The sequence below is a fragment of the Trachemys scripta genome, chromosome 16 (assembly GCF_013100865.1).
Source record: "Trachemys scripta elegans isolate TJP31775 chromosome 16, CAS_Tse_1.0, whole genome shotgun sequence".
NCBI classification, from domain to species: domain Eukaryota; kingdom Metazoa; phylum Chordata; order Testudines; family Emydidae; genus Trachemys; species Trachemys scripta.
Window position 1 is genome coordinate 7048026 of NC_048313.1, and position 16380 is coordinate 7064405.

At 60.4% G+C, this 16380-nt stretch overlaps 2 protein-coding genes across 3 annotated transcripts in view; both read left to right on the forward strand.

Moving 5' to 3' along the window:
* Positions 1–4397, forward strand: part of WNK3 (WNK lysine deficient protein kinase 3) — a 69364-nt gene extending 64967 nt beyond the window's left edge. Inside the window, exon 27 of the mRNA XM_034792907.1 lies at positions 175–4397. Within this exon, the coding sequence (XP_034648798.1) occupies positions 175–504 (330 nt within the window). The 3' untranslated portion in view covers positions 505–4397. The remainder of the gene's footprint in view (positions 1–174) is intronic.
* A 1155-nt stretch (positions 4398–5552) lies between these two features.
* Positions 5553–16380, forward strand: part of FAM120C (family with sequence similarity 120C) — a 16656-nt gene continuing 5828 nt past the window's right edge. Inside the window, exons 1-13 of one of the 2 annotated variants that reach the window (XM_034792909.1) lie at positions 5553–6103; positions 6134–6616; positions 8613–8859; positions 9978–10060; positions 10545–10673; positions 11175–11277; positions 12051–12136; positions 12382–12683; positions 13229–13508; positions 13688–13859; positions 14075–14324; positions 14587–14701; positions 15975–16184. In XM_034792909.1, coding sequence (XP_034648800.1) covers positions 5855–6103; positions 6134–6616; positions 8613–8859; positions 9978–10060; positions 10545–10673; positions 11175–11277; positions 12051–12136; positions 12382–12683; positions 13229–13508; positions 13688–13859; positions 14075–14324; positions 14587–14701; positions 15975–16184 — 2709 coding nt within the window. In that variant the 5' untranslated portion in view covers positions 5553–5854. Of the gene's footprint in view, positions 6617–8612; positions 8860–9977; positions 10061–10544; positions 10674–11174; positions 11278–12050; positions 12137–12381; positions 12684–13228; positions 13509–13687; positions 13860–14074; positions 14325–14586; positions 14702–15974; positions 16185–16380 lie in introns of both variants that reach the window. The other variant, XM_034792908.1, reaches the window with a different exon arrangement.

Here is a 16380-nt window from a genome sequence, read left to right on the forward strand (position 1 = left end):
GGGAGCCCGGACTCCTGGGTTCTCTCCCTGGCTAAGGGAGGGGAGTGGGAGCTGGTGGTTAGAGCAGGGGGGGCTGGGAGCCCGGACTCCTGGGTTCTGACCCCGGCGCTGTGGGGGGAGCGGGGTCGGAATTTGCTGACCCATCTGACTGCTCTCTCCCCCCTCCCCTTTCAGAACACATCGGCATCGGTGGGCTACAGCTCCACCTGGATTTCCTCCCTCTCCCAGATCCGCGGGACTGTGCCGGCCTCCTTGCCCCCCGGCCTGGCCCTCCCGGCTTTCCCCAGTGTCCTGCCGCCCTATGGAGTGCCCCACGCCTGCCAGTACAATGCCATGGCAGGGGCGGCGTACCCAGTGCAGTGGGGGGGCGTTTCGGGGCTGGCTCAGCAGTCGGTGGTCGTCCCCTCCCCGCCCGTCGGACCCTTCCAGCCAGGGGGCAGCATGCTGGGATTCCCGGCCTCCCCGGTCCCTAACCCAGCTACCATCCCACCTGGTCCCAAATGAAGCCGGAGCAGGGAGCTGGAGGCAAAACTCCCCTGTCGTGGCCTGCAAACCGTGTGGAGATGCCCAGTCTGCCAGCGGAGGTGATTTGGCTCGGCTAACAATGGCTTGTGGCACGGTTCCTATCCTCCCGGAATACTTGATTTGATTTGCATTTTGTAACCAGCTTTGGAGAGCTCGGCTCCTGCGTCTCATGCCCCCGAGACGTGATGGCTTCGAAAAGAAACCTCCATTTCACCCCTCTCTGGCGGAGAAGCTGTCCGCCTGCATCTTCTCAATGGCAGCCGTGATGGTGGGGAGGAGTTTCTGATTTGGTTTTTAAGTTAGTTGATGGAAAAAGTGCTCCTAGAACTCACGTTGGTTTGAGCCGCGGCCGGGAAGTTTAGAAAGAAAAAATGTTTTGCTCAGTGCAGCTAGGTTCTGCCGAGTTCTAAAGAGCCTCCTTCCAAGCCTGAGCCAGGGGGATTGGGGTTTCCTTGATCTCACCAATACTGTCGCTGGGTCGGGAACATCCTTGACCAATTCAGGGCAGCTCCGTGCAAAGCATCTATTTCCTTGTTCCTCGTACGCACACTTCTTTGATTTGAGCAGCTGAGAGATGCTTGGGGAGTTGTGTGTTTCCTGTTGAAATGAGCTCTGGTTTGGTTATTTTTGCAGAGTGGGGGGAGTTGCTGGGAGGGGGTTATTTTAAATCTCTTCCAATCTCAGTCACCCAATCTGGGGGACAGATTTGGAGGTGCAAAATTAGACACGGACACAGGGCTGTGCGCACCTCGATGCTGCAGTGAATTGGGCCCTACCCAAACCCTGTGCTTTTCCAGCCGCCCTCGTTTTGAAAAGCCAGCCTTTCGGAAGCACTGGCTCCCAATGTTATTCTGTCTTAGGCACATTTGAAAATACTGCCTCAAGGCCCATTTTCGAAAGGGACTTTTCCGGATTTTCAAAGGTAGAAGCAGTTTAGCGGCTTAACTCATTGATTTCAATCGAATTTAGCTGCCTAACCTGCTTTGTGACTGTGCCGGTAGGCGCCTGTTTGCATCTTTACTCTCCTAAATACCTTTGAAAATCAGCTCCTATGTCTCTTTTGAAAATGGCCCTTCTGAAAATTTCATCCTGTGTCATCCTGGCTTTGATCTAATAGCTCATATCTGGCCCCTTTTGGGCTCTGAACTATTAAGCCCAGCAACCCGAACAACATCGGGGTCCCGCACACACTCGACTTGGCTCTATGATTTGGAGAACATTCAAAGCCGCTCACTTTCAGTGGGTTTGTTTCTTTTCACTATTCTTTCCCTTTGCAGCCGGCCTCCGAGGCCGGGGGTTGTAGATGAGCACGTCCCGATGGCTGCCCTGCTGTGCTATGCTAGGAGGGAGCTTTCACAGCAAGAGACTAGTTGAGGCTAATGGAGATTTTGGTTTACGTGAAGTGCAGCAAATCCCGTTTCTCCCTCTCACCTGATGGGCTCGCTGACTCCGGCGCCCAGCTTGGCTTCAATTCCTTGTCGTCTTCGCCAGGATTTTAGCACGTGGGGTTGGGTTAGATTTGTGGTAGGAACAGGGACTTCAAATCATTTGCCAAAATGCATCCCGACTCCCCTCGGCGTTGCTGTCTCGTGGCCTTTTCTGCCTCCTGAGTTTCAAACAGACATTTCTTTGCCAGGTGGCTTTCGAGTCCGTTGGGCCCTTTGTCAGATAGGAACTTTTCAGGCGTGCCAAATGCTTCTGCTCCACCCTGAAAACCCCGCTTAGAACAGCATTAGACATGGACCCAGGTAGGGGTGCGAACCCGGTCCCATTAGATGCCTCCCCCCACCCCGTCTGCCCGCAGCCACTTGCATTGCCTTATATCTGCTGTCTCCTAGGATTTGGGTCAGAGTTTTACTGGGAGGAGCGCGCACCCGAGGGTGACTTGACACCAGTGGGTTTAACTTTTTTATAGTGAACACGTGCGGAAAACAAACCCACCCGCAGATAGCGAGCGGAGTTTGTGAAGACCCGAGAACAGCGTTTCTCATCTCACTGGGGGTTTTTTAAGACGTTTCAGTTGTTTCTTGGCTGGTTGTGTTCACTCCGTTAAAAACAACACTCAAACGGCGCAGGCACTTGGACTACGAAGTCTGGTTTTGTTTTCCCTTTGGAGGAGAATGGGAGGTGCTTGGCCTTAGTTTTCTTCCTTTCCCCAAAGCACAGATCTACGAAACAGCCATTGGTTTTCCGTCGGGAGGGGAAATCAAGGGCTTGTCTGCCCTTGCAAGGCTGCAGCAGGAGGGATTTTCTGTAGACCCAGGCCTAAGACTCTGGGACCTGATTGTAATTGACACCAAAACCGGACAGAAATCCGAGCGCTATGCAGGCAGAGTGAAAGCACACCGTCGCGTGCGTCTGTTGGTACGCCTGTTCCCTTGTAGGAAGAGGAGACCTGTGTCTACAGGAGGGGTGGGACTGGTATCGAATCTGTAACTGACACAGGTAGAGTGAAAGCACACCGTCGCATGCGTCTGTTGGTACGCCTGTTCCCTTGTAGGAAGAGGAGACCTGTGTCTACAGGAGGGGTGGGACTGGTATCGTATCTGTAACTGACACAGGTAGAGTGGTATAAAATCAGGTCCGGAGGATGCTTTGGGCTTTGACCCTGCTAATTTCTGCGCGCTCTGGCCCTGATCTAGCAAAGCACAAGTTGAAGTGTGTGAGTAATCAGGGACAGGAACAGTTAATTGGGAAGAGCCCATGCACAGACAAACCCTTAGTGACACGGGGAATCTAGCTTTGATTCAGGAAGGGTTTAAACAGCAGCAGGGGAGGGTGTCCTAGATCAGGGCCCGACAGCAGAAATGACTGCCGTTAGACTGGGAAAACACCTATGTCTGTATGGACCAGTCACTTGTGTCTGTTTCCTAGGGCAAACTACAAGTCCTTGGAAGACTGCAGTCCCTCCAGATGTATCCTCCCTATCCTGACGTGTCTGAGCAGCACGCTAGACATAGACGCTGTGAATCTGATAACAAACCAAACCACGCCCCCACCCCCCAAAAGAGTCGGTAGCAGCGTTCGGTCTGTATTTAACGGTTCAGATTTTCGTTTGCTGTAATGTAACAAGGAGCTCTCCGGGCCCCACGTGGCATTTTTAGTTTCTATCCAGCATGAAGGATTTGAAGGTGATAAATGTGAATTTTTTTTTTTAGAAACTTTTTATTTTCCTGCTGTGACTCTTTCAGGTGGAAGTGTACTGGGGTCGTCATCCACTGTAACGAATGTATCATTTTAATAGGCTGGTTTGGGAGACAGTCTGCTGAACCTGGCGCTTTTTACGTTTGCTCTTGGTTTTATCTACCTCATTTATTTTTTTTTAGTGCTGTTTGAATCCAGCCTCCGATTTCCCGATGTTGCTTTATTTCCACCCCTTGTCTTATGGATTCAAAGTGACATTTGATCTTCCGTTTTCTAAGTTAATTATTTGTGTAGCGATCGCATTTGCTCTCTTGAGTGGCAGATCCCCCCCCTGAATTCAGCTGGATGAATGAAAATACGATTTAGTGCACAGTTGACCTGGGATCTTTGGTGAAGCATGTGAAAGCTGGAGCGCCGATCCGCCTTTCAGTAGCAACGATTTGAAATGCTTGTTTTGGCAACAGAAACAACCCTCATGAATTATTTGTGTCCCCAATTAAGCCATCAAAATAAGCCAAGCCACTGGCATTGTTCCGCGGGGCGTGATTTTTAACGTCCCTTTAAGGTGTTTTATTTAAAAGTCGTTAAAATGATGCATTCTGGGCTGTTTCGTTTCTGAAACCCAGCAGTCTGTCTGTCCTTCATTTTACACGTTCTTACTCTGTAAAGGTGAAATGTTTGGTGAAAACTATGTTAACCTGAAATACATTTGGATTTTCGTTTTTTAATATTTTGTTTCTTTCTGATAGTTATAAATCTCCAATTCATCCCAGCAGCAAGCAGGAGTGTGTGGGTTGGGGGAGCGGGGAGGACGGGACCCAGGGAAAAAATTCTCCACTTCCTTCGCCCACCACCTCCCCCGACCAACGTGAATAGACCCGTGTGGGATAAAAAAGAGGGTCCTAATGTGAGGTTGAGCCCCTGGGAAAACGATCTGCTCAGCTGTGCCGGGGAGGACTTGCTTGTAATGCGGACATAGCTCGTTGTGAAGCACAGCAGCGCAGCCCCGTCCCTCCAGCTTCTCTACGGGGCCAAGCGTTGAGCTGTGAGCCCCGCCGGAGGCCCAGGGACGTTAGGCGCCTGAATCAAGAACCCCCTGCTTTCCCAGAGAGGATTCTGGGTAAGGTCAATGAGGCCCCTCCCCCTGTTCCCTGAGAGGATTCTGGGTAAGGTCAATGAGGCCCCTTTCCCCTATCCCTGAGAGGATTCTGGGTAATGTCAATGAGGCCCCTCCCCCTGTTCCCAGAGAGGATTCTGGGTAATGTCAATGAGGCACCTCCCCCTGTTCCCAGAGAGGATTCTGGGTAATATAATCCCTTTCGCTCAGCACTGTGGGTAACGAGGCTACTGTGAACTGTAGGCTGCTGGGTTGGGGAAGCTAGTGGACTACACCTCCCAGCATGCCCTGTGGCTAGAAAGCAGGGAGGGCAAAGGTGGCTGAGAGCAGCAATGGCCGTTGGGAGTTGTAGTCCTTGCCGATCACGCCACTGCGAGACTACAACTCCCATGAGGCTCTGCGGCGGACAAGATGGCGATCTGGGAACCGCACTACAAGTCCCATGCGGCCTTGCGACGTACAAGATGGCGTTTTGCGAGCCGCACTACAACTCCCATGATCCCTTGGGAGAGAAGCGGCACCCGGCAAGATGGCGACCTTAGGGCGCACGGTAGCCTGGAAGCCGAGCACTGCAACTCCCATGAGGCCATACGCTGCCTTGCTCGATGCACCGGACAACGTGGGGGAGAAGAGCTGCAGGGCGGCTCGCTCGGGCTGCCGGGAGTCGTAGTCCGAGCCCTCAGTGCTAACGGGCCTGCCCTGACGGAAAGGACTACAACTCCCATGAGCCCATGCGAAGGCGACCCGGACAACATGGCGGAAGGGCGCCGCGCTTCCCGCAGGGCCTGCCGGGACTTTTAGTCCCGACCCCTCCCGCCCGTCCATGGGTTCTAACGGGCGCACCCCGAGGGAGCAAACTACAACTCCCGACGTGCCCCGCGGCCGGGCGGGGGAGAGGCTGGCAGGGAGGCGGAGAAGGAGAAGAAAGCTACAACATGGCGGCCACGGCCGCTCCAAAGCGCTGGGCGCTGTGAGGGGGGGCGGGGAGGAGCCCAGGAGCCAGCCCCCGGTTAGGGGAGGGGGGCCCCCGCCCCCCCTCGCCCTGACCCCGAAGTGGGGCCCACCGCGATGGGGGTCCAGGGCTTCCAGGAGTTCGTGGAGAAGCGCTGCCCGGGCGCCGTGGTGCCCGTCGACCTGCTCAAGCTGGCCCGGGCGGCGGGGGTCCGCGGGGGGCCCCCCTACTGCGGCCTGGCCGGCTACCTCCAGCCGCTACCCGGGCCCTACCCCCCGCCTCTCACGGCCCACTCCCAGCATGCTCCAGGGTTAGCGTCGGTAGCTCATTCCCAGCATGCTCCGGGGCTGGCGTCAGTAGCTCATTCCCAGCATGCTCCGGGGCTGGCGGCTCACTCCCAGCATGCTCCGGGGCTGGCGGCTCACTCCCAGCATGCTCCGGGGCTGACGACGGTGGCGGCCCACTCCCAGCATGCTCTGGGGCTGGCGGCCCACTCCCAGCATGCTCCGGGGCTGACGTCGGCCTGCCCGGCCCGGCTGCTGGTGGACGCGGACTCGGCCCTGCAGCGGCTGTATGGCGGCTACCAGACGGACTGGGTGTGCGGCGGCCAGTGGAACGCCATGGTGGGCTACCTGGCGGCCCTGTCCCAGGCCTGCCTCTACCAGGGCGGGCTGGAGCTGGCGGTCATCTTCAATGGCGGGCTGGGCAAGGAGCGGCTGCCCGAGTGGGGCCGCAAGGCCCAGGCCGAACGGCAGACGGCCCAGCTCATCGCCGGCCACGTGGGCAACAAGGGCACGCCGCCCCCCCGCGCCTGGTTCCTGCCCCCCGCCTGCCTGGGGCACTGCGTCCGCCTGGCCATGATCCGCTTCCGGGTCAAGGTAGGAGAGGGTGGCTGCGCGCCTGCCCCCCATGTCCGTTCACCCCACACCTCTCCCTGGCGCCCTATGACTGTGCCTACCTGAGTCTGCCCCCTGCCCTTCCACCTATGGCCCCTTCCACCTGCATGAGCCCCGCTTCCTGCGGTCTGAGCTGTGACCCTAACCCCCTCTGCCTCCTTCCCCTGCACTTCATCGTTCTCTTTCGTCTCCTCTCCCGACCAGCTGGGCTGCCTGGCTCTGTGATTGTTCCTCAGAGATGGTTGCATCCCAGCACCCGGCGAGCCCTTCCTATGTGGCGTTATATGCGGCTGTTCCCCAGCTGCCCCGCCCCAGAGGTGGCTGCATCTCAGCGCTGGGAGACTCATATTCATTGCGTCTGTTGGATCTCTCTCTCCAGCATCAACAGTAGTTCTCTTTTGACCTTTAATGTGGGCTCCTGGTACCCGAGTGCTGGATAGGAAGGGTACTTCCGGGGTTAGCTGCATCGTCCACCCTTGAGCTGTAGGTGCCAGGGGAATGCTCTGTGCCAGGCAAAGTGGAGAAATAGGACAGGGGGGTCATGGGGGGAGAAGCAGCTGAACGGGAGCTCCTGGTGCGACGCCGGGGCCAAAAGGGCTAAGGCCATCCTGGAATGTATAGCCCGGGGAATCTCGAGTGGGAGCAGAGGTGATTTCACCCTGGATTCGGCCCTGGTGCGTCCGCTGCTGGGATCCCGCGTCCAGTTCTGGTGTCTGGAATTCAAGGGGGCTGTTGATCAGTTGAAGAGGGGCCGGAGAAGAGCCAGGAGACCGATGTAAAGGGTTAGAAAACCCGCCTGCGAGAGACGCCAGGAGCGCGATCTCTTGAGCTCCACAAAGGGAAGGTGAAGGGTGATGTGAGCCCAGTCTCTAAAGGCCTCCGGAGGGACCAAACGTTTACTGATGGGCTTGCCAGTCCAGCAGTGGATGCTCGAACACAAGCTAGTGGCTGGAAGTTGAAGCGAAATAAATCCAGCCTGGAAATCAGGTGTTGATTTTGAACAGGGAGGGGCCCATTTCCCGAGGGACGTGTGGATTCGCCATTGAACTCAAGGACGTCCTGTGGCCTGTGTTTAAACAGGTGCCTGGGTTGGAGGGCGTCTCTGGGAGGCATGAGACGGCCAGCGCCCCGGAGCAGCGCCCGCGTGTTGGCAGTGTGGGGCTGGGCAACCCAGCTTTAATTAAAGGGAGGGAAGGAACAGCCACCAGGAGGGTTGTGGAATCGTGCCAGGGTCGCGATCAAAGGGGGGTGGGGTGGGGTGGGGTGGGGGACAATCAAGGGACGGCAACACTTCGAGGACAGGCAGCCAGTGCAGTTCTGGGTGGAGCTGCCTGTCCCATGCCCAAGGATAGCTCTGCCTCCGGATAAGGGCTGTGATCCACTCCCATGCTTCAGGGCTTCGCCAGCTCAGGTCAGGAAGGAAGGTTCCATCTCTCCCCAATGCAGAACTGTCGTTTCTCTGCCCTCCTCGGAAGCATCAGGGACCGGCTGCAGCTAGAGGCATCGTGGGCCGGCGAGCCAGAGCCCTCTGTCTAGCCCCCTGGTCGCCCAGTGTGGGGTTGGCCTGATTAACTCTGCCTCTGCCCTGGCTGATGGCTGGTACTGAGTCCCCGGGCAGAACCACGGGTTCCGCTGACGGGGAGAAAGAAACCCAGCAAAGACCTGCCGGCTTCCTCCGAGCCCAGAGATGGCGCCTGCCAATTGCACCCCCCAGCGCGCTGTGTTCTCTCCTTCCTTCCTCTGCGGGGGGCTCTGTCCCCCACTCCTCCCCCCTATACAGGGCCCCCCGTTCCCTCTCTACAGCAGGGGGCCCTGCGTGTGCCCCATTCCCTCTTCCCTCTATACCAGGGCCCTCCATTTCTCCCTCCCCTATACCTGGGTCCCCCGTTCCTCCCTCTATGGCGGGGGGCTCCGTGCGGGCCCCCTTCCTTCCCTTGTCTCACCACAGTCGAGTGTGACCGTCTTCTCCCACCCGCAGGTCTTCCAGAGCCTGGAGGACCATCACCTGGAGGTGGTGTCCTTCTTCCGGGAGCGCGGCTTCCACGGGCTGCTGGCCCACGACTCGGAGTTCGCCCTGGCCAGCCTGCCCTGCTACTTCAGCGCCCACGCCCTGAAGCTGAGCTGGAACGGCAAGAGTCTCACCACCAATCAGTTCCTCATGCACCAGGTGGCCCAGCAGCTGGGCCTGAAGGTCTCCAGCTTCCCCGTCTTCGCCGCCCTGCTGGGTAGGGACAGCCTGGGGCAGGCGCACAGAGCGGGGGCAGCAGGGACACCCCCGGGGCTCAGCCCCTCTAGCTGGGGGGACGGAGACGCAGGCCCCTCTGGGAGGGGAGGCCGTGCCTGGGATCGAGGGGTCCGGGGCACTGCCTAAGCTGTGCCCTGTTCCTCCCCACCCCACCGCCGTAGAGAGCTGGCGGCGTGACAGACAGGGCAGCCGCGGGGTGGTGGCTCTAGCCGGGTCTCTGTGGCTGTGGGGGAGGTGCTCTGGGGTTGGGGAGCACACGAGGGGCTGGGGGAGCGCTCTGGGCAGGGTCTCTGTGCTCTTTGGGGGACATCTGGTGGGGTGGGGGTTTGGGGACCTCTCTTGGCAGCATCTCTATGTGAAGTACCACACGGAGGAGTGTTGGGGATCACTCTAGGGAGGAACTCTATGGTCAGGGAGCCCTGTACAGGGGGACTGGAGACCACCCTCTAGGCAAGCACTCTATGGTCAGGGAGGACAAGAGGGGCTGGGGACCACTCTAGTCAGGGTCTCTATGGTCGGGGAGGACATGAGGGGCTGGGGACCACTCTAGGTAGAGTCTCTATGGTTGGGGAGGACATGAGGGGCTGGGGACCACTCTAGGTAGGGTCTCTATGGTTGGGGAGGACATGAGGGGCTGGGGACCACTCTAGGCAGGGTCTCTATGGTCGGGGAGGACATGAGGGGCTGGGGACCACTCTAGGCAGGGTCTCTATGGTCAGGGAGGCCATAGACTGGGGACCACTCTAGGCAGGGTCTCTATGGTCAGGGAGGACATGGACTGGAGATCACTCTAGGCAGGGTCTCTATGGTCAGGGAATGGACTTGGGGGGTTGGAATTGCATGAAGAAAGGGGATCACTCAAAGGGTATCCGGAGAGAAAGAGGGGGTGCATTTATGCAAATGAAAGTGCCTAGTAATCAAATATTCAAATCAGGGCTGCCTCATTTGCATAACATCTGTTTTCTGGCCCTCTGGCCTGAATCCTCCTCCAATCAGAAGACTCCGTGACCGCCCCCCCCCCCTTTCCTCTTTGGGAGCGGTGTGTGGGCACCGAACCCCCTTGGGGTGCAGTAACCGTGTTATTCCCGCCTCCCCCAGGTAACCACATCCTCCCGGACGAGGACCTGGCTGCTTTCCACTGGAGCCTGCTGGGGCCAGACCACCCGCTGGCATCGCTCAAGGTAGACTCTCAAATCCCCTGGCACCGCCCGCAGCAGCCTGGTAGGGCTGGGACGGGATTGGCCTTGCGGATAGGCATTGTGGGTCAGAGCAGAGGGGACTGAGAGCCAGGATCCCTGGCCCTAGGAGGAGAGTGGGGTCTAGTGGTTAGAACAGGGGAGGCTGGGGACTCTCTGGGCGGGCGTCTGCGGTCGGGGAGCGCCGGGGGGCTGGGGACTCTCCGGGTGGGCCTCTGCTGTTGGGGAGCGCCGGGGGGCTGGGGACTCTCCAGGCGGGCCTCTGCAGTCGGGGAGCGCCGGGGGGCTGGGGACTCTCCAGGCGGGCCTCTGCGGTCGGGGAGCGCCGGGGGGCTGGGGACTCTCTGGGCAGGCTCTCTGGTCTATGGTCGGGGATCACATGGAGGGTGATGGAGGGTGGGGCTTCCAGCCTGGCTGCCTGTGGGGTGCCAGATGCTGAGCACTGTCCGTGTCTCCCCCCTGTGCCCAGGTCCGAGCCCACCAGCTGGTGCTGCCCCCCTGCGACGTGGTGATCAAGGCCGTCTCGGAGTACGTCAGCGCCATCAAAGACCCCTGCGACCTGGATGCCGTGGGGAGAGATGTCTTCAAACACTCTCAGGTGAGCGGGGAGGGGCCTGGCTTGCTGACCGGAGCTGCTGATCCGGTCCTCTGGCGTGCCATGAAACCCCCTCTGGCCAAGATCAGGGGCCCTGGTGCGCTGTGAGACCCCCTCCGGCCGAGATTGTGGGGTGCCCAGCGCTCTGAGAGATCCCTCTGACTGAAATCCGGGGCCTGCCGCTTGCCGTGAGACCCCCTCCAGCTGAGATTGGGGGCTCCAGCGTGCCGTGAGACCCCCTCCAGCTGAGATCAGGGGCCCCAGCGTGCTGTGAGACCCCCTCTGGCTGAAATCAGGGGGCCCCAGGCGCGCTGGACTTTGCCCCATCTGTTTGGGGGTCTGATTCCCAAGCCCCGTTGGGCTGACACTGCAGACCTGTGTCGCTCTGTAGCGTCAGACAGGGCACAGCAGCTCCTGCTTTGAGAGGTGGGTTCGATGGCCGGGGTGGGGCCCCTCTTAGCCCCCGGAACCCCAGCCAGTCTCCTATCCGCTTTGCTCCCCCAGTCCAGGACGGAGGATAAGATTGAGCGCTTCAAGAAAGCCGTGAACTATTATTCGGTGACTTCCAAGATGCCCCTAGCTCCTGTGGGCCCGTCCTCGTTTGTACGTGAGTATCTGACAAGGGCTGCTTCCCACAGCGCCTCCTGCTGGGAGAGGCCGGGGCTGGAACAGCCGGGAGCTCCGTCCACAGCCAGCGCCCCTCCCCCTCCCCACAGCCAGCGCCCCTCCCCCTCCCCACAGCGCCTCCTGCTGGGAGAGGCCGGGGCTGGAGCAGCCAGGAGCTCCACCCACAGCCAGCGCCCCTCCCCTCCCCACAGCACCCCCTGCTGGGAGAGGCCGGGGCTGGAGCAGCCAGGAGCTCCACCCACAGCCAGCGCCCCTCCCCTCCCCACAGCACCCCCTGCTGGGAGAGGCTGGGGCTGGAACAGCCGGGAGCACCCCTCACCCTCCCCAAAGCCCCCCCCACCGCTCTAACCACTAGACCCCACACTCCTCCCAGAGCCAGGCAGAGAACCCAGGAGTCCTGGCTCCCACCCCCTGCTCTAAACACAAGACCCCACTCCCCTCCCAGAGCCAGGCAGAGAACCCAGGAGTCCTGCTCCCAGCCCCCCCGCTGTAAATACAAGATTCCACTCCCCTCCCAGAGACGGGCAGAGAACCCAGGAGTCCTGGGCGCCCCCTGCTCTCCCACCAGCCCCCACTCCCCTCCCAGAGCTGGGGAGAGAACCCAGGAGTCCTGGCTCCCAGCCCCCCCTGCTCTAACCCACCAGCCCCCACTCCTCTCCCAGAGCCGGGGAGAACCCAGGAGTCCTGGCCACCCCCTGCTAACCATTAAGCCCCGCTCCCCTCCGCATGCCGAGCCCCTGCTCTGTGTCTCAGTGCCAGGCTATGGATCCAACCACTTCGGAGGAGCAGCCCCTGCGCAGCGCAGCCCGGTGGGATCCCTCCCCACGGGGAAGCCTATGGTACGTTCCAGTCCGGGGTGCGGAATGGGATTGGGGTCTCTGGAGTCAGTGGGTTGGAGTGGGGGTGGGGCAGACTGACAGCCAGGACTCCTGGGTTCTCTCCCCGGCTCTGGGAGGGGAGTGGGGGTCTAGGGATTAGAGCGAGGGGGGAGGGGGTTGGAACCAGGACTCCTGGGTTCTCCTGGCTGTCAGGGGAGTGGGGTCTGCTGCTCTTTGTTCACCTCTCTCTCTGCCTCCCTCCCCAGTTCCCACCCCACCTGGGGCCAAAGATGCAGTACCAGCCTCCAGCCCCACCCTCCTCCTTGGCCGCCTCCTTCCCGCCGGGCCCCAGCGCCAGCCTCCTCTTCTCCCCCCACCCGCTTGGAGACGTGCCCCCCTTTCATGAGGACCCCGTCCTGAAGAGCGGCGACTTCAACAGCTGGCCCGGCACCTACAACACCCAGTTCCCCCACCGCCACCGGGGCCCCAAGCCCTCCCCTTCCTCTGGGCCGGCCTCCTCCCCCTCCTCCTCCTCCGACGGCGAAGAGCACAACGGGGGCAGTGCCAAGTGAGTGTGGGCTAGTGGTTAGAGCAGGGGGGCACGAGCCAGGACTGCTGGGTTCTCTCCCTGGCTCTGGGAGGGGAGTGGGGTCTAGTGGTTAGAGTGGGGACTGGGTGTCAGGACTCCTGGGTTCTCTCCCCAGCTCTGGGAGGGGAGTGGGGGCTGGTGGTTAGAGCAGGGGGGGCTGGGAGCCAGGACTCCTGGGTTCTCTCCTGGCTCTGGGGGGCTAGTGGTTAGAGCGGGGGGGCTGGGAGCCAGGACTCCTGGGTTCTCTCCCTGGCTCTGGGAGGGGAGTGGGGGCTAGTGGTTAGAGCAGGGGGGCTGGGAGCCAGGACTCCTGGGTTCTCTCCCTGGCTCTGGGAGGGGAGTGAGGGCTGGTGGGTTAGAGCAGGGGGGCTGGGAGCCAGGACTCCTGGGTTCTCTCCCCAGCTCTGGGAGGGGAGTGGGGGCTGGTGGGTTAGAGCAGGGGGGCTGGGAGCCAGGACTCCTGGGTTCTCTCCCCAGCTCTGGGAGGGGAGTGAGTCATCACCTCCCCCATGTCTCCTCCCCAGCCACGTCTCCGAAGTGCTGCAGCCGAAGACTGGCTGGGAGGGGCCCGGTGCCGAGAAGCTGAACCAGGGCTGGGGGCAGGCTGGGGGCTCCGGCGACACCGACGGGCCCCTGGCTGGGCCCGAGCCCTCCATCCCCTCGCTGCTTTCCATGGCCACCCGAAACCACATGGACATAACCACCCCCCCGCTGCCCCCCGTCGCCCCCGAGGTCCTGCGGGTGGCTGAGCACCGGCACCGACGCGGCCTCATGTACCCCTCCATCTACCATGTTCTTACCAAGGTGAGCCCGGCTCCAGTCCTGGCTCTGGGAGGGGAGAGGGGGCTAAGAGCAGGGGGGGCTGGGAGCCGGGACTCCTGGGTTCTCTCCCCGGCTCTGGGAGGGGAGGGGTCTGGTGGGTTAGAGTTTGGGGGAGCCAGGACTCCTGGGTTCTCAGTCCCTCTCCTGACGTTCCGGCGCAGGGCGAGATCAAGCTCCCCGTGTGCATCGAGGACGAGTGTAACACTGAGTTGCCTCCAGCCGCTGTCCTCTTCCGCGGCGCCCGCCAGCACGTCTACGGGGTGCTGTTCGGCGTGGCCGAGAACCAGCGCCGCGTGGAGCGCCTGGCCATCCGCCGCCGCATCCCCACGGAAGGTACGGACCCCCGTGGTGGGGGCTGGGAGACTCCGGACACCTGAGTTCTGTCCCTAGCTCTGGGAGGGGGGTGGTGTTTGGGGGTATGAGGAGCCAGGACTCCTGGGTTCTCTCCCCGGCTCTGGGAGGGGAGTGGGGGCTGGTGGTTGGGCGGGGGGCTGGGAGCCAGGACTCCTGGGTTCTCTCTGACCCCTTCCCCTCTCATTGCCCCGCAGTGCCCCCTGTGATCATCAAGGAGTGGGCGGCGTACAAGGGGAAGTCCCCGCAGACGCCGGAGCTGGTCTCGGCCCTGGCCTTCCGCGAGTGGACCTGCCCCAACCTGCGGAAGCTGTGGCTGGGGAAGGCAGTGGAGGACAAGAACCGGCGCATGAGGGCCTTCCTGGCCTGCCTGCGGGCCGACACGCCCGGCATGCTGAACCCGGCCAACGTGCCCACGCACCTGCTGCTGATGTGCTGTGTGCTGCGGTGAGCGGGGGCGACCAGCGACAGAACCAGGCCCCTGCTCTCACCATTAGACCCCATTCTCCTCCCAGAGCCGGGGAGAGAACCCAGGCGTCCTGGCTCCCAGCCCCCCCCCCCCCCCCACTCTCACCACTAGACCCCACTCCCCTCCCAGAGCCTTGGAGAAAACCCAGGCATCCCGGCTCTCAGCCCCCACTCCCCTCCGCGAGCCGCTCCGTGTGGGAATGCCGGGCCTGGCCAGGTTCACTCTCTGTTCTGTTTTCAGTTACATGATGCAGTGGCCCGGAGGGAGGACCCTTCATCGGCACGAGCTGGACGTGTTCTTGGCTCAGGCGGTGTCCTCTCAGCTCTACGAGCCGGATCAGCTGCAGGAGCTGAAGGTAGGGGGCTGCCGCCACGTTCCCCAGGGGGAAAGCAGCCGTGTCCCCCCGCTTGTCCAGCCTGGGGTGCCTCGCTCGCTGCTTTGCTGCTGCCCGGTCCACGCAGCCACCCACCTCGGCGTCACTGCCTGCTCTGGCTGGGCACTCACCAGCTACTCCCAGCCCTTCCCCAGGGGTGCGGCTCGTCCTGCCCCGTCTCTCCCGGCTCCCCAATGGAAACTGGCCTGCCCAGACCCCGTTCTCTCCGGCGGAGGTTCCCAAACACGCCGGGGTAGAGAAAACCAGCAAAGAAGTTCATTAACCCCAGGCAGAAAGATTTGAAGTGATGACTGGTGGTGAGGCGTGAAAGTTGCGCTGGGTCCCAAAGAAAATCGAACAAGAGAAGACCCAGACGGGTACCTAACATAACGAGCCAGGTGAACTGAAGAGCAAAAAGGGTTTTCTCCCTATAAGGACCCACTGGGTCGATCTTTCCACCAGGACCCCGGCCCAGTTCAGTAATGCTTCATTTGTCTTTCAAACGGGGCTGCTGCCGTGAGTAGAGATGAGGGGAGAATACGATTTGGGCTCCTCTGTTTCCATTCGTATTCCCCTCTCCCTCTCTCGAGGATTATCTCCAGCTTGGGTGCAGGAAACCCCAGCTGTGTCTTTGCCAACGTGTAAAGTTCTCGTTCGCACCCTTCTTCCCTCCAAAGACTGGCTGCTTACTCAGGTGATAGTCTGCTTTATTATCTTGTCACCTGGCCAGGCCATCAGTGTGTCCCTTGTCTCTGAGGAACTGGTTTGTGCCTGCACGTCACAGCGATGTTATACAGTGGAATCTCATAATTTTCCATACAACGTTGATACACACATTTTACTGGGGCAGTGATGTTCAGCAGATTATGAGTTTCCAGGTGATACCTCACAAGGCACATTTTGTACACAATTTATCCTAGTCTGTAAAAGCAGTGAACATGGGGTACAATTGGTGACAGCCAGCACTGGAGCTGTTTGGGAGAAAGGTGAATGGGAGCAGGGTGCAGTGACTAGTATGGGGTGCTAGCAGCCAGGACTCCTGGGTTCTCTCCCCAGCTCTCACTGGAGAATGTGCTGGAGTTATTCCTTTACTAGATTAAAAACTGCCAATCTACTCTGTTCCCCAGATGCCCACATCTCAACGCGGGGCGAGCCTCCCCATGCAGTGTTATGTTTGGCTGTTTCCTAGCTGCCCTGCCCCAGAGGTGGCTGCACTCCTCCCCATGTTAACGTGATGGGAATGGTTCCCTTGCAGATTGAGAAGCTGGATGCCCGGGGCGTACAGCTGGCAGCCCTCTTCATGAGTGGAGTAGATACGGCTCTGTTTGCCAACGACGCCTGCGGGCAGCCGGTGCCCTGGGAACACTGCTGCCCCTGGATCTACTTCGATGGCAAACTCTTCCAGAGCAAGCTCATCAAAGCCACCCGCGACAGGGCCCCCCTCATTGACCTGTGTGACGGGCAGGTATGGGGCAGGACGCCTGGGTTCTCTCCTTGCCTCTGGGATGGGGAGTGGGATCTAGTGGGTTAGAGCAGGGGGGTCTGGGAGCCAGGATGCCTGGGTTCTCTCCCAGCTCTGGGAGGGGAGTGGGGGCTGGTGGTTAGAGCAGGGGGGGCTGGGAGCCAGGACTCCTTCGTTCTCTCCCAGCTCTGGGGGGGGA